We start from the raw sequence: 27,515 nt of genomic DNA on the forward strand, positions 1-27,515 counted from the left end.
AGTAACAGCAACTCCCTCAAATGATTTTTATGAAAATTAATATACATAAAAGGCTTAGAATGAAACTATAGAACAATGGTTTTGTTGTCCAAAAATCTTATTTTGCTAGCCAGTAAAAATAAGGCTTACTAATCGGCTTAATAAGTTGACATTCTTACTAAAAATACTAGGATGCCAATTGGCATTTTCACTTTTAAATTGTTAATAGTTTTATACAATGTTTTAACCCTGAGATATATCACTTCATTACCAGATATCAGCTAAGGTAAAATTTATAATTTATATGAATTATTTCCAGTGAAATATCAAACTGGTAATGTATGATTAAATGTGTGGCTCAGAAAAACCCAACTTCTATTATTTTCTTGCTGACATAAAACTGTTCCCACAAAAGTAAATGCTTTCTTTATAAACTGAGCATGTTTCTTTATGGCATGTTTCCACTTTTGTGAAGATTATATAATTGACACATTAAAGCCGTTTAGTGGCACACTATATGCTTAAGGGGTCTGAATTAAATGCTGAACGAAATTCCTTTGGTTCACAATAATCTCTTAAGGTTCACTTATGGTTCACTTTTCCTACCTCCAACAGCAGGGCTCATGCTTCCAACTGTCCCAGGGCTTCCAGAGTTATTTCCAACCAGCTGAGTAAAAGAATCTATGTTAATAAGGGTGAAGGGAGAAAGAGAGTATAAAAAGGAATTGATCAAAGAACATGAGAGGAAATAAGGGGTTGAAGAGCCAAGATGTGCACTCAATGGTACAAAACATACCCCTCAAAAGGCTAAAAATCCTGTTGACAAGCTTCTAATTAAATTTGTCCCACAATGAATATGTGAAATATACACAGCAATATGATTTGTATGGTGATACATTATTTGCTTTGAGTACATAAATTCTTGTTATTTTGCTCTTTACTGCCTGATATCTTGGACACAGAGTAACCATCTGCAAATGCAAATGGTGAACGCATTCTTACAAATAAGCACAACTCATTATTTCATGAAGATAATAATTTTTATTAGAATGTTCTAAAGAAAGAGGAGGTGCTTTACATTTCTGAAATATTCAAGAAGCTAAATATATTTACTTTTCACTGTCCTGTGGTGAACAGGACAGTGAAACTCTCAAGTTAATACTCTCTTACTCCTCAGCCTACTTTCTGCCTAGCTAGCTGGGTATGAGGAATGTCTACACAGACTAAGGAAATTAGGATACAAACAGTTCCCAGTATATCTGCTATTTTTGTGGAGATAAAGATTATTCTTTTATTTATAAACTGTGATACAGCAAATAAATGTCATCCCAAAATGAATATGATGTGAGAATTTGATAAGAACTTTGTAACTCATCTTAGGGAAGAAAAAACTTGTCATGATGATAAACAGTATCAATTTCATAAAGGTTTCCTTGGCAATGTTTTTAAGTTAACAAAGGCAACAAGTATGCTATCCATAATATATATCTGAAGTGTGTAAATACGTTAACAGTATGTACGTGAAGTTCTACAACAGATGTGAATATTTATATGCATCTCTTAAATATAGGTATCAGAGTGAAAGACACATAGAGAAAAATAATTCCTTTGGCAGAGCAAGTTTTATGGTGTAATTTACTACCTGCTTTCTATCTTCTTCTCTATCCATTCCCACCTCCCTTAACACTAAGGAAAGGTGAAACAGCACTAAGCACCTTGAGCCCAGAGATGGAAAATGGGAAAACCTTCCTGTTTCTAGCTGCTTTGACCACCACACAGGGTCTCATCGGAAATAAATACACCCTACTACCTTCACATATTTTTGACTGACGAATTCTATAAGAAGAAACATTATACAAAAGCTTGTTAGTACCAAGAAGTGCAATGAAATGTTTACTGAGTCCAGTTCCTCATGAAGTGCAAAACATAAGAAATTAACACGAAAACTTTCTAAATCCCTTTAACACTCAGTCTATCTGTGGCTCCCAAACCTGGCTGTCCATTAGAATCCCCGATAGAGCTTTTATAAGCTGCTACAAGGCAACCTTTCAAAAGAATGATGCAGCTCTGTAAGTAGGAATATGGAAAGATCTCCAAGAGACGCTTACTATAAAGCAACAAAAGCCAGGTGCATTAACAGTTTGTATGTGATCCCCCCATCCCTATGTTTGTAAATGCAAGGTATATGTCTGGAAGGACATGCAAGAAATTGGTAACAGCAGTTGCCTCTGGGAAAAAAAACTGAATGGATATAGAATGGAGAAGAGAATGGCTTTTCACCATAGAACCTTCTCTATACCTTTTGAAATCAGCAGTGTACATTGTTTATTTTTAAAAAGAAAAACACATTCCTGAGCCCCACCTTTGATCTACAGGGAAAGTTAATGAGTGTGGCCCAATAATCTCTGGTTTTTTTTTTTTGAGACGGAGTTTCACTCTTGTTGCCCAGGCTGGAGTGCAATGGCACAATCTCAGCTCACTGCAACCTCCGCCTCCCAGGTTCAAGCAATTTTCCTGCCTCAGCCTCCCAAGTAGCTAGGATTACAGGCATGAGCCACCATGTCCAGCTAATTTTTCATATTTTTAGCACAGATGGGGTTTCACCATGTTGGCCAGGCTGATTTCGAACTCCTGACCTCAGGTGATCCACCCGCCTCGGGCTCCCAAACTGCTGGGATTACAGGCATAAGCCACCGCGCCAGGCCACAATAATCTCTGTTCTTAACAAGTTCCCCAGGTGATTCTTTTGCAGCAATCTCAGCAGAGAAATGGCACTGAGGAACTACTGATCTAAAACTCTAGCATAATGGCTAGTGAGACACCAAATTTACAGTGTCTTCCTATGAAAGCTTCGCTGGATTTTAAGCTTCTTAAAGACGGGTAATATTTAATTCAGAATTTCCCACTGCCCACAGATCTACCTAAAGCTGATTACACAGTGGATTCTCACAAAATATTTACTGACTGACACAAAACAGGAATGCCAAGAACATCAGGGAGACATTCGTTTGAGCTACCATCTTGGAGCCCATTTAAATATAAATTTTGCAAATATAAAGGGATAGAAAATGAATGTGAGGGGGAAAGTATAGAACTGATTATTTTTTCTTTCAAGAATTTATTCTGAAATGTCCACACATTTTTTCAATGAAAAAGGATACAGTCAGGCAAGTATAATCCTCTTGTACAGAAACAAATGTATATATTATCCAAATGTATTATTATTCATCACAAATGTATATATTATGCCCATTTACTTTTCCTTTCATGTAGTTCCTAAATGTCCCTATCTTAATCTGACATTAGGAATCTGACATTCTTCTAGTAAAAGAAGAAGACAAATGAATTATAAACAAAATAAATATGATCTTTAAAGATGAATGAATAATCATCTAAAACACTCCAATCCAGCTGATAGTTTTATTTCCCATTGCAAGTATAGAAGAGAAAACTACATTTTCTAGGGCCTAATGAAACCTATAGAAGATTGAATATATACAGGAATAAGAGATCACACCCTGGGATAAAAGATAACAGCAAAAACTTATATATCTAGGACACTTAGCGATGAATCAACTACAATGGACGAGTCGACTAAGGCATATCAAGTAGATCCAGTTTTCCTACTAACCTTTCTCATCTCATAAATAGTCTTCAGGGCCTGCATCTAAGGGGAATAAACACATTACAAACAAAGCCAAGTCAAGCCAAGAGAAAGCATTCATATTAAAGCCCTCTCTGCTGGAACAGAAACTAAGGTAGCATTCTAAGGAGAACTTAATATCCTTAGCAAGCTTTTTCATTCTTGATGAACGATGAGTTAGAGTAGGGGTCTGAACCACAAAAATCTTGTCAGAACTGGTAACAAATATCCTACGTGGAAATTTATATATGACCCAGAGATCTCAAAGAATTTTAATGCATGGCCAGAAGTGGTGGCCCACACCTGTAATCCTAGCACTCTGGGAGGCCAAGGAGGACAGACTGCTTGAGGCCAAGAGTTCAAAACCAGCCTGGGCAACAAGGTAAAACTCCAACTCTACTAAAAATACAAAAGTTAGCTGGCTGTGGTGGCGCACACTTTTAATCCTAGCTACTTGGGAGGCTGAGGCACGAGAATCACTTGAACCCAGGAGGCGGAGGTGACAGTATGAGCTGAGATCATCCCACTGCACTCCAGCCTGGGCAACAGAGTGAGACTCTTGTCTCAAAAAAAAAAAAAACAATTCCAATACAATTACAAATCAGAAGTATCCATCAATAGCAAAATAGGTGGCACTGAGTTGCCAGGAAAGGTCAACAGCAAGCTCTGTACCATTCTATTTCAAAACATAAAAGTCAGGGCAATATGTAAAGTACATGAAGTGTAAGAAGGATTTTTAACCTATTCACATGTTGGGTCCATTCAAAAGATAATTTGTCATTACAGGTTCCTCAAAGTCCATTTTGTAATTCCTTTTTTTTTTTTTTTTTTGAGACGGGGTCTCACTCTGTCACCAGGCTCGGCTCACTTCAACCTCTGCCTCCTGGGTTCAAGCGATTCTCATGCCTCAGCTTCCCGAATAATTGGGATTATAGGAATGTGCTACCACACCCAGCTAATTTTTATATTTTTAGTAGAGACGGGGTTTCACCATGTTGGCCAGGAAGGTCTTGATCTCCTGACCTCGTGATCCGCCCACCTCGGCCTCCCAAAGTGCTGGCCATTTTGTAATTCTTAATTTCCATGAAAGGTCACATGATCGATGACTGGCAAATATAAGAAAAATATAGGCGGTCCTTGCTTTGCATGGTAGAGCAGGACCATAAAAGTAACCATGCAAGCTGAAATCACGCCAAGTGATTTTAATAATCAATGGAGGAAATTACAATTGTTCTGGGGATCTTTAAAAATGTTTGTCAAAGCATTAAGAACTCTCTTACTGTTGGTATAACATATAGAGAAATGAAAAAATAGTAAAACTAATACTTCTTTAGTACACTATAATTTAAAACATTATGACATTTAGCCTGTCTTCACTAAGTGCCTCTGGCTGTCTGTCTAGAGTTCCGCAAATGGTGGCAGTGGCAGCGTTCCCATTGTCAGTTACTTATTTTATTACTCCATTTATGCTCAATGGGATTTTACTTCCAGAGTTATCACTTTTTGTTTCTTTGTTGCTGTCTCATCTTTACTGGCCACTTCCCACTTTTGATTATCTATTTTGCTAACAGGTCATGTAAGTTTATACTGAGAGACAAGGAGGCAGCATAACACACTCTCCTGTCTGTGTATAAACTGAAGAACAGACGCGTGCCTGTTATTTTTGCAGTGATTTCTGATCTGCATACTGAAGAACTGGCAGAAGAGTCTGTACTTTATGCATTCATAGGTAACAGACCATGGTGACTGAAATTTGAATCCTGGGTGACTAGTGTTGTTATCTAATGGTAACTGAAATCAGTGCACACCAGAACCCTGCAAAGCAGGGACTGGCTCTCTAGCATTCTCTTAAAAAGCATTTTTTTTAAGTGCCCTGGACAGGCACAGTAGCTCATGTCTAAAAATCCCAGCACTTTGGGAGGCTAAGGTGGGAGGATTTCTTGAAGCCAGAAGTTCAAGACCAGCCTAGGCATAATGAGACCCCCGTCTCTACCAAAAAAAAAAAAAAAAAAAAGTTTTTAAAAATTAGCCAGGTATAGGTGGCATGTACCTGTAACCCCAGCTACTCAGGATGCTAAGGTGGGAAGATCGCTTGAGCCCAGGAGTTTCAGGCTGCAGTGAGCTATGATTACACTGCTGCACTCCAGCCTGTGAGACAAAGTAAGACTCTGTCTCTTAAAATAAAAAAAAAAAAAAGACAAAAAACAGTGTCCTGCAGGAGTCAAAGTTATTCACAAAAAAGATTCCACAGTTCATAAGAGAAACATAAGGGAGACAGTGGGCTAAGATCGAATCACCTTTATTTATCAGCAATACTTCTCAGTGAATTCAACAAGTTGATGAGCACTGTGAATTTCCATGATGGGGATCAAGCATAAGTGATAAATACTGTACCCAACCTCAGGTCTTTCTCTCTCTCTCTTATTTTTCCCCCACAAAACACTTCATGGGTTATTATTTTCCACCTTGGAAAATTGCCTTAGAAGCTAATTTTCAGACTTACCAGCTGTGAAGAGTTTATTATAAATTTGTTTTTATAATTGTAACTGTTACAATTTTATGATTTAAATTTACAAAATTAAAACATTTTTAATGTTTTGCAATTTTACAATTGGTACAAAGTACCAATAAACCAAGTGTATAGTAAAACCACCCCCTTATCAACACAGGGGACTAAAATGGTGACAGCATTACCAAGCATTTACTGAATCCTAACAAAGCATGTTAATAAATGCATATGAACCAAAGAAGGCAATAAGTGATCACACACTAAAACTTTCTCAAACTATCTTTTTAACCTCAAAAGAAACAAATTGTCTCCAATTACCCTTATTACAACATAATTAACAAGTATTTGTAGGGCACTTTCTAGGCTGAAGTATAATGACTGAGTCAAATCTTCTTACGTAGATCAAAATACAAGACCTACATAACAAGCAAGATATAACATATCTCCAAGCCAGCCATATGATTTTCTTCTAAATAAAATTACCTGGAAGCCAGGGCTACCCTTACCCACCAGGCATAGCTTCTATCCTAGGGTAAGAATTCAAAGCTATAATCTAGCACCACATGCACTCTGATTTCAAAAATTCCAAACTTGCCTGTCAGGTTTATTTAAGTGATATTTGCCAAATCCCTTTTGCACAGCTTGACTCCATTCCTGGCTAGGGTCATTCTTTTGTCACCAGTGTATCAGAATACAGAGTGGGTAATTTAAGAAGACCTGTTGCCTGATGCCACGTGGAAATCTTATTTTGCTCTAGTTAAGAAAACAAAATTAGAAGGAGACAGTGGAAGTTGGTCAAAGCAGACTAACAAGCAACAGGAAAAAAGAATCGCAAGGAAGGAGATAAAACATCGATAAATGGCAACTGGTGTGGGGCAATTTAGCGCACAAATAGTCCAGCAGCCCACACGGCACAGAAGATAACTGAGGTCCATGATACTTAGTCAACGAAATTATATGTCAACTCTTTTTAGAAGGATTTTGACAGACATGCTCTTAATAGAATACTACACTATTTAAAGCAGTTTAATCTCCTAAGTAAATTTTCTGAGGACAGCTACATTTCACAAGTAGAACTTTCAGTTATAGGAAAATCTTATTTAGGTAGACCACATCATTCCCCAAAGATGGTAAAGTGATTGCTAGTTTTCTTATATGCCAATTAATCTGCGAAATGTTAACACTTCATTGCAACAGTTCTCATGCAAAAGGTTACTTACCATAATGGGAGGTTTCTAGTGTTTTGAAAAAGAAGGGACTCTAAAGGAAGGGAGAAATAAAACAACAACAAACAGCTTCAAATTAAAATCCTATCACAAATAACCTTGAAGGTAGCAGGACCAGAGATCTATTCAATGACTTTGACAGCCATGTTCATAACACATTTTACACACAGATATAGGTAAATGAAATCATATAATTATACAGGCGTTAAGACACAAACACTATCATCATGTGAAAAATCTGTTATCAATGAAATCCAAACTCTATTTTCAAATCCCGTATCTCTTGCTTATGATCTTTCTTTTCATTAACAATTTACCTACTGGTTTAAGGTTGGAGTTCCCCTTAAGCAGAACCTGAGATGGGATTGCAGGCATTCACATGGGAAGTAATCCCTGGAAGCACTGGTAAGTGAATGGAAAAGTGAGACACAGAAAGTGAGGTAGCCTTGGGGACATTTGGAAGACTAAGTATAAGGGGCTTCAGAAAGGTTCCACCCAAAGGGAGAGGAAGTTAGGTATTTATGTACTATCTCCCACTAGATAATGGATGAGGGCTATCCCAGAGGCATAATGCCCCAGCATTTCAGACCTGCTTCAAGTACAAGCTGCTGAGCTCCTCCAAGTATAAGGTGCTTTGAGCAAGAAGTATTCCCCAGACAGAGACAGAGACAGAGATGGAAAGAGAGAAAGACAGGGGATCCGGGTGGGGCTCCTACAGAGCCTGCTGCATATGTACAAGCCTAGTCTCGCAAACCTCTCATGCACACACCCTTAACTTTCACATTTATTGTAGAGATATGCTTATCTTCATACTCACCATCTTCTCTATTCTCTTAGCCCAGCATCCTCTCAGGGATAAACACTGAACAAGAATATACACAAAATGGTATAATAAATAGTTATAGGTAAATAGGTACAGGTTAAGTAAATAATACTTGGGTAATATTTAATACTTAATTACTGAACAAAGATAAAGAACAAAATTGTTCAACTTGATGAGGAAATCCACAATTGATCTGTATAGGAGGAAAAGAACCATCTTTGGATCTTAGGAATTCTCCGGAGGGAAAAATAATTATTTCTAGCAACTCACTATGTGACAGTTCTAAAGACATGAATAAAATCGGTGAATTCTTTTGTCCCACTGCTGAGGGTAGCCTCAGCTTTAGGCTGAACTAGGGTAGGCTCAGCTACCATGAATCCCTTAAGAGACTGGACCATTACGTAAAACACTGAGGCCAGGCACAGTGGCCCATGCCTGTAAACCTGGCCTTGGGAGGCCGAGGAGGGAGGGTCGCCTGAGCCCAGGAGTTCAAGACCAGCCTGGGCAACATACTGAGACTCTGACTCTACAAAAATATTTAAAAATTAGCTGGGCGTGTTGGTGCACGCCTGTAGTCCCAGCCACTTGGGAGGCTGAAGTGTGAGGACTGCTTGAGCCTGGGAGGTCAAGGCTGCAGTGAGCTGTGATTATGCAACAACACTCCAGCCTGGTTGACAGAGTAAGACTCTAATTAATTAATTAACAAAGAAATAAATAATTGAGACAGGGGGTGGTGGCTCACGCCTGTAATCCCAGCACTTTGGGAGGCCGAGGTGGGTGGATCACTTGAGGTCAGGAGTTCCAGACCAGCCTGGCCAACAGGACGAAACTCTGTCTCTACCAAAAATATATTTAAAAAAAAAAAAAAAATTAGTCAGGTGTGGTGGTGTGCACCTGTAATCCCAGCTACTCGAGAGGCCAAGACAGGAGAACTGCTTGAACCCAGGAGGCGGATGTTGCAGTGAGCCGAGGTCACACCACTGTACTCCAGCCTGGGCCACAGCGCAAGACTCTGTCTCAAAAAATAATAACAACAATTGAAATGTTGAAGCAGGTGGAAAAAGGGCAATAGCCTTTTCGGCAAAAGGGATTAAAAGCTATCTTAAGAGACGTTCCCCAGAGACAGAAGTACTTCAGGAACTATTTAAAAAGGAAGGAAGAAATTGTGGCAATGAGCAGGGAATTTTCAGAGACTTTTTCCTCAAGAGGACAAGTGTTCCACTAAAGTTCATTTAAGTATTGACTTACAACTTACATGTTAAAAGCACCACTCTGGTTTCTGGACGGCAGATGGAGGGGGACCAGTAGGAGGCTACTTTAATAAGCCCATCTTACAAAAGGATAGTGATGAAGGCAACCAGTAGTAGTGAGATTCTGAAAGTAAGCGAACAGGATTTGGCGAAAGAATTTAGTGCAGATTATGAGAGAAGAATCAAGGATGACACCAAAGATTCTGCCCTGAACAACATGAAGGACTGCCATTAAGTGAAATGAAGAGGACTACAGGAGCAGCAGTGATGATCAAGAAGGGAGGGAGTTGTGGTGTTTGATTCTGCATACACTCAAGGTTGGCCAACCTACTATTCATCCAAGTGGAGATCTGAAGTTGACAATTTATATTCAAGACTAGAGTTCAGGGGAGAGAGCTACGAAAGAAAACAGATGAGTGCTGGAAAAACTACTGAGTTACCGTGGGGTACCCAGCAGTAAAAGATCAGGGAGACGAGAAGGAATTGCACTAAGAACTGAGAAGGAGGGGTACCAAGCAGAAGGAAAATCAGCACAGGGGTTCCCCAGATGCCAAGTTAGGTGATGCTCACTGATAACTTTGAAAAGAACTGTTTCAGTAGAGTGGTAACGATGAAAGCCTGATTGGATTGAGTAAAAGAGAAAATGGGACCTCACTCGTTTCCTAGGAGAAGAAAAAAACCAAAAAACTGGAAACAGCAAGTAAGAACAACTTGATTAATTTTGCTATAAAGGTAGCAAAGAAACAGGGCTGCAGCTGAAAAGGGATGTCAAGAAAAGGATTTTTGTTTTTGTTTTTTTAATAAAAGATACAGGCCGGGCTTGGTGACTCATGCCTGTAATCCCACACATGGGGAGGCCAAGGTGAGCATATCACTTGAGGTCGGGAGTTTAAGACTGGCCTGGCCAACATGGTGAAACCCTGTCTCTACTAAAAATACAAAAAAAAATTAGCCAGGCGTGGTGGCGCACACCTGTAATCCCAACTACTCCGGAGGTTGAGGCAGGAGAATCACTTGAACCCGGGAGGCGGAGATTGCGGTGAGCCGAGTTCATGCCACTGCACTCCAGCCTGGGCAACAGAGCAAGACTCCATCTCGAAAAAAAAAATTAAAATTAAAAATTAAAATAAAGGATATATGCATACAATCGGCATGCTAACAAAAAAAAAATGATGAGGTGGGATACAACTGTTGAAGCCAGGCCCTTGAATGGATGAGTAGATGGGATCTAATACACCTAAAGATAATTTCCAACTACACCAAAGACCACAATCTACATGACTTAGCAGTTGCCTTTTCTTCTTGAAATTGTTTCCAGGAATTTCCTAAATCTGAACACACGTTTCAACACTAAGGCAAACTTTGGCCCAAAGTGTAGCGTTATGCATATCTGGAGGAACAGACTTCAAGCAGGCTTGAGGCCTGCTAGGAAGATGAGATTCCTGAGAAGTTGATCATCAATTCACCCAATCTTGCTATTCATACTGAGGAACGTCCTGAGGCTGTGGGCAGTTTCTGACATCCCTGGAATAGGCAATGTCACCAGGAAAACAGGGAGGAATCAAGAGGACCTCAGGACCTGTGTTAGCCACAATAATGGCTGGACCTGATGGGATCCAGATGCAATCAGCACTATCACTGCCAACAGGGCAGCTTTATGGGAAATTGAAGGCCAGGGAAGTTTGTCCTGGCAGTGGGACAAATTCTGCTGAGCCTCCTGCTTTGTATAGCCATTCTCATTTGCTTATTTAAGTTCTTCAATCCTTGACTTCCATTAAAAAAAAAACCTGTACCCTTTCTCTGTGTCTACTAGCCTATCAATCATCATTACCCTTCTGACAATCTTACAGGTGCACATTTTAGATAATACTTTTTATTTCAATAAATATATATTTTCTTATACCTATTAAAATGTAGCGTGAGCATCACTAACACGATTTAGCAGATACCTCTGTTTAAGGCAATTAAATTTTTAAAACGAAAATCCATTTAAAGCAGTTTTAAAGAAAATATTAAGTATCAAAAGTGTTACACTGATATGGTAGAAACTATGATAGTGGCCAATGAAAGCCTGACACGTGATGGTGGCAAACGAAACTAAAAAATCATTGATGCAGTGGAGAGGAAGGGAAGGAAAGAAGAAAAGTGACTCATATCCTAACATTACTTGAAGTCCGAAGAAGCTTGTATCAGGGTCTTTCTTTGTTCTGTCTTCTCAGAAGGTCTGAGGTGGTGACTGAATCAGCAGCTGCCGCCCTGGGGTGAGGGGTAGGGCTGCAAAACAAAACACCCTGCAGACCGGCAAGAGATAAGCACAGGACAGACAGTCTCCAATTTACAATGGTTCGATTTTGGATTTTTCAACTTTATGATGGCTTATCAGGATGTAATACCATGGGTAAATCAAGTAGCAGTTCCCCTGGGGCTGAGGTGGTAACACTCCTGAAGAGATGGGTGGCCCCAACAGGTGATCCTGAGCGCGAGGGGTGTGAGACTTTGGAGCTTTGGAGAAGAATCAATTGCTTAAGGGATAAAGAATGAGAAAACTGAGAAATCAAGTTCAGATTGGGGTATGACCTCTCCTACTACAGGCTGGATGCCCACAAAGCCAAAGATAAGAAGAGAAAAATTAAGGGAGTAGAGTCCAGCGCTAACTACTTGGCATTTGGATGGTTGGAAAAGCAGGTATGAGGAAAGATGTCCCTGAACCAAACAGAAGGGACTGTGTTCACCCAGTCACCACGGGCTCTAAAGAAAACTTTGATTCTTTGATATAAAGAAAATAAGGACAGGCTAGCACAAAAAAGAAAGTGACTCAAAACACCAGGCACACAAAGTTAGCCTTTAAAAAAGTACCGAAATAGGAAGAATGTAAGAGAGGAATATGAATCAGACCTGTGGCAAGTTAGATTACGTAAAAAGACTAAAATTCTTATAATCTGCATATAGTTTGTGCCCCATGATTCCTTCAAAAAGTAATAAAGTGAAAAAGACTAATCACATGTCTACATTGTAGCGTATGTGACAGGTGAGACACTCTAGCAGTTCACACAGAAGAGGAAAAACCCATGAACCCACAAACCCAGTCCTGGGAGGGGAAAGCTCCCATGTGGTCCCCACAGAAAGTTTCCAAAGCCATTGATGAAAAGTGGCCAGAAAGCCCCTGTTTCAAGGATACCAGTGGTCCCACACCATCACTGACCAGGTCAGTTAAAATGCTATCAAAACAGTTTCATGTTATGACCTTTGGTTTTTTTTTTTTTAAACTATTCTGTAGGGTTCTAGACAACGGAAATATCTCCAGGTCACATCTCCATGACCATTTTGTTTTCTTTTTTTAGTTTCGTTTTTCTGTTTTTTTTTTTTTGCGGGGGGGATGGAGTCCCGCTCTGTCACCCAGGCTGGAGTGCAGTGGCTCACTGCAACCTCCGCCTCCTGGGTTCTAGCGATTCTCCTGCCTCAGCCTCCCGAGTAGCTGGTGTGTGCCACCATGCCCCGCTAATTTTTTGTATTTTTAGCAGGGATGGGGTTTCACCATGTTGGCCAGGATGGTCTCAATCTCCTGATCTCACGATCTACCCATTTCAGCCTCCCAAAGTGCTAGGATTACAGGTGTGAGCCATTTAATATTTATTAATATTATTTAAGGGATACTGTATTCATCAAAAGGTCCACACTGGACCACATTCCAGTTTCTTTGTGAAATAGTGAATACTCACCTGACAGCAGTTTTTGCACATTAAAAATACCAAATCATCTATAACGGTGTAAGATCCCCCAGCTTTCGCAACTTCATGATTTTACTGCATACGTCAAACTTAAAATGACTAACTGATAGACCAGGCGCGGTGGCTCACGCCTGTAATCCCGGCACTTTGGGAGGCCAAGGTGGGTGGATCACCTGAAATCGGGAGTTTCCGACCAGTCTGACCAACATGGAGAAATCCCGTCTCTACTAAAAGCACAAAATTAGCCAGGCATGGTGGTGCGTGCCTGTAATCCCAGCTACTCAGGAGGCTGAGGCAGAACAATCGCTTGAACCCAGGAGGCAGAGGTTGTGGTGAGCCAAGATCACGCCATTGCACTCCCGCCTGGGCAAAAAGAGCGAAATTCTGTCTCAAAAAAAAAAAAAAAGATTACTAACTGATAAACAGGAGTCCATATTAGATGTTTGAAATTCCTATGTTTTGTGCTCAAGTAAAAATGGCATTTCTAAATTATAAAGGAAGAGGATGTTAACAAAACATTCTGAGAGTGTTTTATCCCTCTTCCCCATAATAAAATATAAATTGGACATAAGATCACTTTACTTTCTCTGACACTGATTTTTGTGTTAAGATGAATGCAACTTACAGCCCCAGTAAATAAGAATCTTAAATTTGTACAATATATTTAAGCTCAGACTTCTATTTCATTATCAGTATTCTTTACACTTGTCTTTGATCAACAGAACATGAATTTTAAAATATGACTACAGATAAAAACAACTTCCAAATGGGTAATGCTAGAAACTTACATTAAGAATACCCAAATGCTCACCAAGAATAAAGATAAACATACACACAAAAATATATATCCTGCAGCATTGTTAAGTAATAAGAACAAAAGAGAAACCAACTCAAGAATCCATCAAGAGAGGACCAGTTAAATTATGGTAAATCCACAGAATGGAATTCTATGCAGCCATTAAAAAGAATGAGATATCTGTACAAGCTGATATGAGAAGCTCTCTGAGATATCCAGGATATTTTAATAAACAAAAAGTAAGATTTTTGCTTTTTTTTTTTTTAAACCTTTCTATATTGCTTGAATGTCTTGCCAGGTCTTTTTTTTTGAGACAAAGTCTCACTCTGTCGCCCAGGCTGGAGTGCAATGGCGTGATCTTGGCTCACTGCAAGCTCCTCCTCCTGGCTTCACGCCATTCTCCTGCCTCAGCCTCTCAAGTACCTGGGACTACAGGCGCTCACCATCACGCCCGACTAATTTTTTGTATTTTTAGTAGAGACGGGGTCTCACCGTGTTAGCCAGGATGATCTCAATCTCCCGACCTCATGATCCGCCTGCCTCAGCCTCCCAAAGTGCTGGGATTACAGGTGTGAATCACTAAGCCTGGCGCCAGGTCTTTTTTAAGAGACAGTCTTGCTCTACCACCCAGGCTGGAGTACAGTGGCAAGATCACACAATCTCAGCACACTGAAGCCTCAAATTCCTGCACTCAAGCCTCAGCTTCCCGAGTAGCTAGGACTACAGGCGCATGCCACCACACCCAGCTAATTTATTTTTTGTAGAGATGGGGGTCTTGCTATGTTTCCCAAGCTAGTCTCAAACTCCTGTCCTCAGGTGATCCTCCTGCCTCGGTCTCCCAAAGCACTGGGATTACAGGTGTGAGCGGCAGTGCCTGGCCCTCTTACCAGATTGTCTTTGTTTTGTTTTTTTAATGGCAGTTTGTATGGTCAAAGGGGATATGGACCTTTCTATATATTTGTCTTTCAACTTCTCTATATTGCTCAATATTACACATTAAATTATATTCCTTTAAATAACAGCTCTCATCCTTTAACAATGAGGATGTTAATTAATCAATTAACTTAAAAAGTCAGTGATAATGGAAAAGAATCAAGCATTTAATTTTGCCTCTCCTACACTGTACAACTAGATAACCAAAGACTAGACAAAAGAAAATTTTCTCTTTATAGAAGTACTACAAGTAACAAATGAAAAAGAAATTTTATAATTATCAGTTATAAAATTTTATAATTATAATGATAAAGGTACCATTCTGCAACTGCTATGAACGGATATTGGCATTGATCAATGGCAGCCAATATAACAAAAAGAGAAACAACCAGACATTTTATGCCTTCTGCTTAGGCTCCTGATAGAAATCTGCACCACTCTCCTATGAAATTTTTGGGGGTTGAAGGGGACCTGAATCTGATCAAGCTTCTCTAGAGTCAACTACCAATTTATAGGAAAGAGAGGAGCAAAAAGATTCTGCAGGGACGTAATCAGCAAAATCCAGAAAGTGGAAATTTTTAGGATAAACAACCACTTTGTGCAACAAAGAGTTTGCAAGGGCGGGGAGAGGGTTAAAGACCTGAAAGAAAAACCTATAGATCAGGGTTTCTCAACAACAGCACTATAGAGATTTTAGACTAGATCATTCTTTCTGTGGGGCTAACCAGTGCAGAATGTTTAGTAGCATCCCTGTCCTCTACCTACTAGCTGCCAGTAGCAACCACTCTACCACTTCCAAATCAAAAATGTCTCTAGACATTGACTAGTGTTCCCTGGGAGACAAAATCTCATCTAGTTGAGAATCACTGCTATGTATTAAGAAACTTACAAGATGGAGCAACTAATCACGTGTGAACCTTATTTAGATCTTGATTCAAACAGTGAAAGAAGTTACGACATTTTTGAGACAACTGGAAATGTGGATGGTAGATATTGATGTTATTAAGAAATTATCAACTATTTTTAATTATAATAAAGGTATTATAGGTTTTTTAAATTGAGGCCTTATCTTTTAGATTTACATGCTGAAATATTCATAGATATAATGATGTAGCATCAGGAATTTGCTTCAAAGTAGCCAGGTAAGGGGGTAGTAATGAAACTGGCAGTGAATTGATACTCACTGAAGCAGGCTTATGGAACCTGGAAGCACAGGATACTATTCGGTCTACTTCTACATATGTTTGGTATTTTCTTTTTTTTTTTTTCTGAGACGGAGTCTCTCTCTGTCGCCCAGGCTGGAGTGCAGTGGCCGGATCTCAGCTCACTGCAAGCTCCGCCTCCCGGATTCCGGCCACTCTCCTGCCTCAGCCTCCCGAGTAGCTGGGACTACAGATGCCCACCACCTTGCCCGGCTAGTTTTTTGTATTTTTTAGCAGGGACGGGGTTTCACTGTGTTAGCCAGGATGGTCTCGATCTCCTGACCTCGTGATCCGCCCGTCTCGGCCTCCCAAAGTGCTGGGATTACAGGCTTGAGCCACCGCACCCGGCCGGTATTTTCTTTTTAAGAAAAATTAAAAGTCGAGAAGACCATGGTGGCTGGCAACATTCAACTGAATGATAGATCAATCAGGTGACTGATTTCCACCAACAATGCCATGTATACTTACTCATATACCCTCAGAAGTTCTCAAACTAATTGATTTTAAAAGGAAAATACTCACCATCTTTTTAAAAGACAAATTAAAATAAGTGAACCTCAGGATACTTTATATCCCTGGGGTTCACAAAACACAGGTTAGAAAATGCTGCTTTGGGAAAATTCCTGGATCATTAATGCTCTAGAGACTCCTATTATATACATTTACCTGTTCAGTGTTTGTTACTATATGTCACTTATATTTGCCGATTTTCTTTTATTCTAGGAACTACCCCAGCCAGTGGTGTTTTTTAAAGTTTAAAAACAGAATAATATTTTAAAATTTAGCTACAAAGCATCCTTAAGATACAACTTAATTATCCAATAGTAAACCAAGTAGTTAGTTAGGGCTATTTTCCCACCAGGTTGTTCTTCATAGTTGCTAATGATAAGCTACACTTAAAAGTATGTTACAGTAGTCCCCTCCTTATCTGTGGTTTCACCTTCCAAGGTTTCAGGTACCATTGGTCAGCCAAGGTCCAAAAATATTAAATGAAATATTCCAGAAATAGACGATTCTTAGGTTTCAAACTGCCTGCCATCCTGAGCATCATGATGAAATCTTGCACCATCCCATCTAGGATGTGAATCATCCCTCTGTTTGTGTATCTAGACTGTTTTACTACCTGCCCACAAGTCTCTGAGTTATGAGATCAACTGTCGGGGTATCAATGCTTGTGTTCAGGTAACCGTTATTTTACTTAATAATGGCACCGAAGCGCAAAAGCAGCGAGGCTGGTGTGATGCTGCCAATGCAGATATGCCAAAGAGAAACCATAAAGTGCTTCCTTTAAGTGAAAAGTAAAAGTAAAAGTTCTTGATTTAAGGAAAGGGGAAAAAAAAAAAAAAACAGTATGTTGAGTTCCTAAGATCTATGGTAAGAACAATTCTATCTATAAAATTGTGAAGAAGGCAAAAGAAATTCATGCTAGTTTTGCTGCTGCACCTTAAACTGCAAAAGTTAGCGCCACACTGTATAAGTTTCATTACAGCACATTGTTGTAATGTTCTATTGTATTCAGTTATTGTTGTTAATCTCTTACCGTGTGCCTCATTAACAAGTTAAACTGTGTCATGGGTATGCATGTAAAGGCAAAAACATGGTATATTTAGAGTTCAGTACTATCCACAGTTTCAGGCATCTACCGGGGGTCTTGGAACACATGTCTCCCTCAGATAACGAGGGGACACTACTGTATATGCATATTAATAGATCTAAGTAAGAAAACTATACGATTCTCTCCACAGATGCTGAAGGAGCCTTTGATAAAACTCAACATCCATTCATGATAAAACTACTTAAATAAAATTGAGGAATACTTTTTTCCTTTTTTTTTTTTTTTTTGAGGCAGAGTCTCACTGTGTCACCCAGGCTGGAGTGCACTGGTGGGATCATGGCTCACTGCAGCCTCAACCTCCCAAGCTCAAGCAATCCTCTCGCCTCAGCCTTCCAAGTAGCTGGGACTACAGGCACACCCCATCATGCCCAGCTAATTTTTTTGTATTTTTTGTAGAGACAGAGGCTCATGATGTTGCCCAGGCTAGTCTCAAACTCCTGGACTCATGCCATCCACCCACCTTGGGCCTCCAAAAGTGCTGGGATTATAGGCATAAGCCACTGCACCTGGCGGAATACTGTCTTAATATGACAAATTAGTCCTAAAGCTAGTATCTTCCTTAATGAGGAAATATTAGAGGCATTTCTACTAAAATGAGGAATAAAGCAAGCATACCCACTATCTACTACTACTCAACTCTATACTAGAGGTATAAGCCTGTGCAATTATATAAGTGAAATCAAATAGAGGCATAAGAGTGGGCAAAGAAGTACTGAAATTCTCTATTTGCATATTATATATCAGTTCCCTAAATGATAATACAACTCAAATAATTTTTTCAGCAAAGTAGTAGGATATAAAAGTAACATTTAAAAAAACAGTCTTCATATACACAAACAATAACCAATAGCAAATAAATGGTAAAGAAAATCTCATTTATAATACTAAGAAAGAAAAGTACTTAGGAATAATCTTAAAAATGTGTAAAATCTGTACAAAGAAAAATTCAAAACACACCTGACACGAAAGTAGATATAAATAAAAGAGGTAATACTATTCTCAGAGAGAAGGACTCAATATTATAAACACATCAGCTCTCATAAGTTTAATGTAACCCTAATAAAAATCCCAACAATGCTTTTGAATGAAATTAGGTTGACACTAAAGTTCATATAAAAAAATTAACCTGCAAGAATAACCAGAAAAACACTGAAAACAAATACAATAAACTACAAGGATGGGACAGGTCTTATCAGACTTACACCATACTATAAAAGCCTCTGTAATTAAAACACTGTGGTGCTGGCACATGAATGAACAAATCAACCAGTGGAATAAAACAAAGTGCAGAAACAGACCTAAGTATATATAGAATCTTTGACATACGACTATTATATATACATATGTTTTGGCATCTTAAGTCAGTGGGACAAATATGGACATTTCAATAAATAGTACTGGGACAACTGGACAATCCGTTTTTATTTAGAAAAAATTCTATTTCTATTTCATATTATATACAAAAATAAAATCCAAATGGATTAGTGATCTATATAGAAACTTAAAAAACAAAACCACACGAGTATTAGAAAAAAAAACACAGGAAAAAATTATCTTTACCTTGAGGTGGAAAAAGGATTGCTAATTATGACTTGAAATCCAGAACCAATAAAAGACTAATAAATATGATTACATATTTCTTTAAAAAAATTTTGCATGGCAAAAAAATGACCATAAACAAAACCAAAAGACAACTGAAAGCTGGAAGAGAATATTTAGAACATTTGCCACGAATGGCTAGTATCCCTAATATATAAAGAGTGCTTAAATATTGAGGGACAAAGGACTAAAAGCTTGATAGAATCAGAAAAAAAAAAAAAAAAATGTAACCAGATGATTCTTGAAAGAATATGGTCCTAAAACTAAGAAAAAAAAATGTTCAAACTCATTTATAATTAGACAAATGCAGACTAAAACATGGATACCATTTTCCATCTAATGGATTGACAAAGATTAAAAACATGACAACACATCCTGATTATAAGGATCTAGAGAAAAAGGCACTCTCACACTGTTGGTGGGAATGCAACCTGGTCCAACCATTCTAGAGAGAAATCTAGCAATCCTAATAAAACAACATATACATTTATCTTTTGACTAAGCAATCCTACTTTTAGCAATCTAACCTGAAGCTGTATCTCAGCAATACGAGGCTGGGCGTGGTGGCTCATGCCTGTAATCCCAGCACTTTGGGAGGTCAAGGTGGGCAGATCACCTGAGGTCAGGAGTTCAAGACCAGCCTGGCCAACATGGTGAAACTCCCGTTTCTACAAAAAAAAATACAAAAATTAGCCAGGCACAGTGGCACAAGCCCATAATCCCAGCTACTGAGGAGGCTGAGATGGAAGGATCACCTGAGCCTGGGAGGCTGAGGCTGCAGTGAGCCAAGATCGCACCACTGCATTCTAGCCTGGGCAACAGAGCAAGACTCTATCTCAAAAAAAAAAAAAAAAAAAAAAAAAAACGGATGTAGGAGGCATCAAAATATAATACAAGTAGTAACAAATGAACCTGTCAGTAAATAACATACATTAAAGTCCAGTGAAAAGAACTGACCTAAGTAACTTTGAAAAACAGTATTTTGATTAGATACTCTAAGGCCAAAGGCATAAAAGAAGTACTATATACACGAATACCATAATCTAGCTAGCCAATTTGTTTCTCACAAAAATACAGGTTAGCAAATTCTTAAGAGTACTTTATAGGGCTGTACAAATATGTTGTAGATAACGACAGCTAAGTTTCTCACTGTTGCACAAAAAAGTTACAAGTAAGGAAAGGGGAAAGCTAAAATGACTCCTGTGGTGTTATATTAGAATCAAAGATATCATTATGAAACTTACAGTTCGTAATATATACAGACAGAAACAAAGACCAATGTGTGTGCATGTGTGCAATTACTGTATTTCCTAGCTCTGTCCTCTGAGAAGGCCTAGAAACAATGAGCTCACTAATGCCAGACCTTGGTTTCTAACACTATTCTCCAATAAAAAGGAAACAGGGCTCACACATATAGACACAAAAATCATACAAGTTACCATTAATTCAACCTACAATTAATGGGAAAAATAACCTTTTCATTAATGGGAAAAATAATCACTACAGTAATCAGATGTAATTTTCAAAAAAGACCAGAAACTTGGTGGTAGTTAAGATTAGCACTAGCTGTTCAAGGGCTGCACAAATTATCTCAAAATTTAAATTGCTCAAATCAACCAACGCTCACTTTATAACCAAATTCTTCTATACCTGTTCTATTCTTACTCATAAGCCTCCACTTCAAATATAAAAGCATTCCTCCCCTTGGATAATCAGAAAACTAGATTTCATACCTAAAAATACAGAACAGGAGAGCATTCCAAGCAGAAATATACCCCAAACTAATGAGTTTTTTGTTTTGTTTTGTTTTGTTTTTTGAGATGAAGTCTCGCTCTGTTGCCCAGTCTGGAGTGCAGTGGCGTGACCTCAGCTCACTGCAACCTCTGCCTCCCGGTTTCAAGCGACTCTCCTGCCTCAGCCTCCCGGGTAGCTGGGATTACAGGTGCACACCACTACGCCCAGCTAATTTTTGTATTTTTAGTAGAGACAGGGTTTCACCATGTTGGTCAGGCTGGTCTCAAACTCCTACCTTGTGATCCACCCGCCTCGGCCTCCCAAAGTGCTGGGATTAGTGTGAGCCACTGCACCCAGCCTAATGGTTTTTAAAAAGTTTATGAGAGAACTATGTCCTGTGCCTCCAAGTAGCCTGAGATAAGCCTCCCATAATCACAACACTTTTGGTTCAAACAGCAAAACTGTGTATAAATTATAAAACTCTTATAAGTGAAACACACAAATACTCATTATTCTATAATAAACTATCATATCAAAACAATGAAATTGAGAAGTCAATAAATGAGCTTTTTGTTTTCTTACGGGAAGATACATGTTCACCTAATAAGTTTATGACACTAATCATGAAAGGGAAATGTATATTAAATGAATTTGTAAAATATTTCCTATCCCTAACCAATTTGAAGAAGTCAAAATACACTCTAATAAAAAAATCCATTTATAACAAGGATAAAAGCAGAGTTAAATTATAAAACTTTTCAAATAATTATTTTATAAATACTGTGTCCCCAAGGCAGTTATAATAATATTTTACATATTTACATTAAAGAAAATAATTTTGACTTGAAAAAAGGAAGATGTTTACAGGCATCTCTCTTCAGAACCGTGTCACAACTGTCCCAGCTATGCACCCGAGATAGAGACAGACAAGTCCCATCTAATTCTCCTCCTGAAGCTGGCTGCAGCCAAGGAGGAAGAGGAGACTCAGTACCGCCTACCCCCTTGATAGCATGAGCTGTGGAGTCAGCCTGCCTGAGCTCAGATGCTAGCTCTCTCACCTTCCAGCTTTTCCATCCTGGGAAAGTTACTGAACTCCCTAAAACTCTCAGATTCCTCATCTGTAAAATGGGGATGATAATAATACGACTTACTCAACAAGGTGACTGTGAGACTTCAATGAGTTAACCAAACATCTAATTAATTAGAACAGTGCCAAGCACTTTGTAAAACATTCGATAAGTGAGATTCGATATTTATCTCTCTGTCTTCGAGAATGTAAGTCACAAGAGAGCAAGGACTTTGTTTTGCTCATTGCTATATTTCTAACATAAATACACTGTATTCCTAGCACCTGGTACACTACAAACTCTTCGCCAAGTCAACATCATACTCAATGACAAAACACAAGAGGCAATCTCATTCAAGACAGAAACAAATCTTAAAATACTGTGTCAGTTAACAAATTGGCAAATTTTTAGGGTACATGGCACATCTGTAATCCCAGCTACCTGAGAGGCTGAGGCAGGAGGATTGCTTGAACTCAGGAGTTCAAGACCAGCCTGGGTTGGCAACATACTGAGACCCCCATCCCCCAACAACAACGAAGGACTTCAGTGCACATGCAGCTCAACAAAATCTTTACATCTGTACACATTCATACAACCGCCACCCAAGAGCAAGATAAAGAATATGGCGGGGCGCGGTGGCTCACACCTGTAATCCCAGCACTTTGGGAGGCTGAGGTGGATGGATCACGAGGTCAGGAGATGGAGACCATTCTGGCTAACATGGTGAAACCCCATCTCTACTAAATATACAAAAAAAAAATTAGCCGGGCGTGGTGGCAAGCGCCTGTAATCCCAGCTACTCGGGAGGCTGAGGCAGGAGAATCATTTGAACCCAGAGGTGGAGGTTGCAGTAAGCCGAGATTGCGCCACTGCACCCTAACCTGGAAACAGAGCAAGATTCGGTCTTAAAAAAAAAAAAAACTCTCTATATATTTTATATATATGTGTGTGTGTGTGTATATATATGTATACATATATGTCCTGCCCCTTAGAAACTCCATCTCAGTCAATACCCACCCAAAAAGGTAAACCCTATTCTGACTCCTAGCCCCAATTATGCCTGTACTTCATTGAACTTCACATAAACAGAGCCAAACAGTATGCTCTTTTGTACTGGGCTTCTGTGCTCAACTTTATTATGTGTGAGATCCATTCATGTTGTGTGCATCCGTAGTGCATTCTTTTTATTAGCTTGGTATTCCATTTTATGGCTATACTATAATGTATCCAATCTACTGTTGATGACATTTAGGTTGTTACAGTTTGGAGACCATACGAAAAATGCTGCCATGAACAGGCTTGGGGTATGTCTTTTGGTGGTAATACTGACTCATCTACAGTTTAACAGTTTTTGCTTGTGTTGGTAAGGGCTGGTTAAAATACCTTAGATTGGGAGGATGCAGGGAACTAGAAAGTGGGCATTGCAGGCGAGAGTATAAATCGGCATAACCTTTCTGGAGGACAGTTTGGCAATAGGCACAAGAAGCCTACAAGCATCTATACCCTTTGACCAATAATACTAGTTCAAGGAAATTTCTTATTTAGAAATCGTACGTGCCAGGTCTTCTTCTGTTTTATATGTATTAACTTGTTTTATTTATTCTGAGGAAATAATTAAATGACCACAATAATTTGTTTAGGATGTCAATCATATCATTAGTAAACACAAGAAAAAGTAGTAAACAAAGTAAATAACAGGGGAATTATTTCCAAATATATTGTACTTCTGTGAAATCAAACACAATGTAGCAACTAAAAAAGTTTTCAAAGAACATTAAAGATACAGGAAAAAGTATACATTAATGAAAAAAGGTAACATGGAATGCAGAGAAAGAATTCAATTTCGTTTTTTAAAAAGAATATACATCTACACATACTACGTTATTAATAAAATAGTGGTAATCACTGGAAGACATGCGTACTTTCGTATTCTTTATTGTTTTCTGTACTTTCCAATTTTTCTATAATATATTGCTTTTATCAACTCAAAAAATGTGATTAAAGACTAATAAACAACGCTGTTTACATTCTAACAGGAAGAAAACAGAAACTCTAATACAATTCAATTAGGGCAGTGAGACAGTTTTGCGTATGATGATATAAAAGTATTACAGAAAGACATCTAGCCTGGAGATAAGGGAGCGGGGCCTTATCAGGAAAGCTGTTCCCGGTGGTACTTCCACCAAGAACTCAGGGAGAAAGAACTGTATCTCTAGGTTACACAGAACATTCCCAGCTAAATCCTGTTAATTCCTCAACTTATTGCACCTAGAGTTCAATTATACACTGTACCCTGCCTGGCAAGTGTTCTTTTCTCACTTGCAAAAAGGCTTAGGCAGATGGACAGATGGGAATTGGTATGCAGCTAAAGTTTGACAGCATCAGACCTGGAAGACACTGGTTCCATCCACCCTGCAGCCTGACAGAATAGCATCAAGGACAGGCCTTCCTTCTCTGTCAAAACAAATTAGGGCAACAACTTTTCAGATTTCGTTATGTCAGAAATGCCAGGCAGAGTAAACTAAAATTTATATATATCAAAATTCACTGATTCCTCAAGTTTAAAAAGTCCTTCTACTTGAAGAAATAAAGTTAACAAGAAATTACCCAGGCAATGGCAATTCTCTGTATCCAACCTCCCACTCTTCCTTGCTCCTCTACAGATGGACCACCTCTGGTTCAATGAAATCTAAGCATGGTAAAGATACATCTTAGTCCTTTAGGGGTCAATTCTCATGGAAGCAAATGACATTTGTTTAATAATTAATATAAAGAAACATTTTGCTGTGTTCCAAAAAATAATCACTCATTTCATGGTACAGGAAACATCAGAGTAAATACCACGTTTTGAAAAAACATTCAGAGTCCAAATTACCAATACTTAAGAATTAAACTTAGTAGGCCTGGCACGGTGGCTCACACCTGATATCCCAGCACTTTGGGAGGCCGAGGGGGGCGGATCACCTGAGGTCAAGAGTTCGAAACCAGCCTGGTCAACATGGTGAAATCCTGTCCCTACTAAAAATACAAAAATTAGCCAGGCGTGGTGGCAGGCACCTGTAATCACAGCTACTCGGGAGGCTGAGGCAGAAGAATCACTTGAACCCGGGAGACAGAGTTTGCAGTGAGCAGAGACTGCGCCAATGCACTCCAGCCTGGGCAACAGAGCAATGTTCCGTCTTAAAAAAAAAGAATTAAACTTATTAAAAAGATACTGCTTTTGTAGGGCAGGACAATATAGCTAAATTTTCTAACTTTTGACATCTGAACCACATAAAAGTTTCAAGGAATGATGGTCAAAAAGACCCTGGGCTCAAAAAAACCTATTTTAGACTCACTTCCACAGATACGAAGTTACACGAATTTATTTGTCATAGCAGAGAGGGCATATTTGTTTTGGCCTTGCTTTCCCTTCTTCCCGTAAGCCCTCTGTATTTCCTCTTTAATTTCCCTATTTACCAGTGTATACTTAAATGTATTACAAAATTCTCCATCAAATACCTGGGACTTTTCATGGTTATAGTGCTAAGGGACCTAAATTAAGATAAATACAATTCTAGCCTAAAATTCGGTAGCCTATCAAATCCGCATTGCATAATGAGACAAATTTCTTTTTTTTTTCTTTTGAGACGGAGTCTCACTCTGTCACCAGGCTGGAGTGCAGTGGTGCAGTCTCTGCTCACTGCAACCTCTGACTCCCGGGTTCAAGAGATTCTCCCACCTCAGCCTCCCAAGTAGCTGGGATTACAGGCACGCACCACCACGCCCAGCTAATTTTTGTATTTTTAGTAGAGACGGGTTTCACCATGTTGGCCACAGGTTTCACCATGTTGGCCAGGATGGTCTCGATCTCCTGACCTCGTGATCCACCCGCCTCGGCCTCCCAAAGTGCTGGGATTACAGGCGTGAGCCACCGCGCCTGCCGAGACAAATTTTTTATGCAGTTTAAACCGCTCAAATTTCAAAAATTAGTTCTTTGAAAAAAAATAAGCATTTACATAATCACCAGGGATTCTGATTTTATTCTACATAGAACCTAAATGTTCGGATAATCTTTATTCTAGTTGCGTAAAATATGTTATGGAAACAGGATGTGGAAATAGAATTGGATATCCAAGACTGCTAAAGATTATACAAAACGAGGACGCTGCCTTTCTTTTAAAGTGATAATTTGTTGTGTCTTGTTTTCTGTTGTGAGAATCGGCTAGCCTGAAAACTGATTAAAGAAAACTGTACTTGAAAATTAAGTAAAACTTGGCTACACCTAGCACTAAACAATGCAAAGAACATTGCGATTTACATGGTTTTCTCTTCCTGGACCAGTAGAGGGAGACTAAGACATCTGGCCTGGTCGTGTAGTGTTTCTGTAAAATTGGGGAGGGGGAAGCGGAGGCTGTATTTAAATGTCCTGCTGTCAATCAAAAGACACTTCCTACAATCACAGTCACCATATCTGCTATTACTCGTGAGCGTGCTCTCGCCAAGAGACAACACCAAACGCGGCCCGGGAAACCGGCTTCAACTAAAGGTGACCGCAGGCTTTGCCACAACACCCAAATAAGGACTTTCGGAGCCCAACCCCAACTAGTTTCTTTGTTTAAATGCCTGTGAATCCCTCCCACGCCGGAGTCAAGAGGCTGTGGCGCCGCCCTTTATTAGCCTCACACTTTGATTACAAAACACACGAGTCGGCGGCCTGGCTGCGGAGGCGGCCCGAGCTCTCAAACGTCAAACCCGGAGCGCGGCAGCGGCGGCGGTGGCGGCTGCGGCTGAATCAGAGGGCAGCGTCCGCCGCTGCCGCTGCCGCCGCCAGCCGGCCCCGCAGCGTCCGCCCTGCCGACTCAAGTTCGCCGGCACCGGCGCCCAGGGCACAGCCGCAGGCGGTCCCGGTGTCGCCGGCTTCGAGCGACGACAACTGCACTCTTTGTAAAGTTTAAGCCGCGGCGCGAGGGCGACGCAGGGGGTCCGGAGAAGCGTTCCCTTCGGGCCCCCACCGCCCACTCCATCTGCCCCAGTCCCGGCGACCCAGGTGTGTGCGGGGGCCCAGGGCCGCGACCCGGGTCAACCTGCCGCCCGCCGGGGGCCCGGCCCCAACTTCCCCGGCACCTTTCAAGTCCCCAAGAGCGAGTACCTCATCTGTTGCTCTGTTTACTCCGCTGAGCCCCGCCGAGCTGGCTGGCGCGGTCGTCTCTCGGGCCCGCCGCTGCCCCCGTCCTACCGGCCCAGGAAGTTTGATAAAGACGGGGAAGGGGGCGCGACAGGGACCCGCGGCGTAGAGGAGACGCGGGGCCGGGGCAAGCCCATCGCCGCCCGGAAGGAAGGCAGGCGCGTCGGCCGGCCGGGCAGAGCGGCGGGGCGGCCGGCGACTCCGGGCCGGAGCCCCGGGCGCGGTGGGGCGGGGCGGCGGCGGC

The 27,515-nt window shown here is 40.1% G+C and overlaps 1 protein-coding gene across 2 annotated transcripts in view; it reads right to left on the reverse strand.

Moving 5' to 3' along the window:
* Positions 1-27,515, reverse strand: part of KDM7A (lysine demethylase 7A) — an 89,923-nt gene that overhangs the window by 61,293 nt on the left and 1,115 nt on the right. Inside the window, exon 1 of one of the 2 annotated variants that reach the window (XM_023184875.3) lies at positions 27,236-27,486. The exons of the other annotated variant lie outside the window; for it this stretch is intronic. Coding sequence (XP_023040643.1) covers positions 27,236-27,240 — 5 coding nt within the window. The 5' untranslated portion in view covers positions 27,241-27,486. Of the gene's footprint in view, positions 1-27,235; positions 27,487-27,515 lie in introns of those variants that run through there. 2 annotated transcript variants of the gene reach the window in all.

The sequence above is a fragment of the Piliocolobus tephrosceles genome, chromosome 8 (genome assembly GCF_002776525.5).
Source record: "Piliocolobus tephrosceles isolate RC106 chromosome 8, ASM277652v3, whole genome shotgun sequence".
Classification (NCBI taxonomy): domain Eukaryota; kingdom Metazoa; phylum Chordata; class Mammalia; order Primates; family Cercopithecidae; genus Piliocolobus; species Piliocolobus tephrosceles.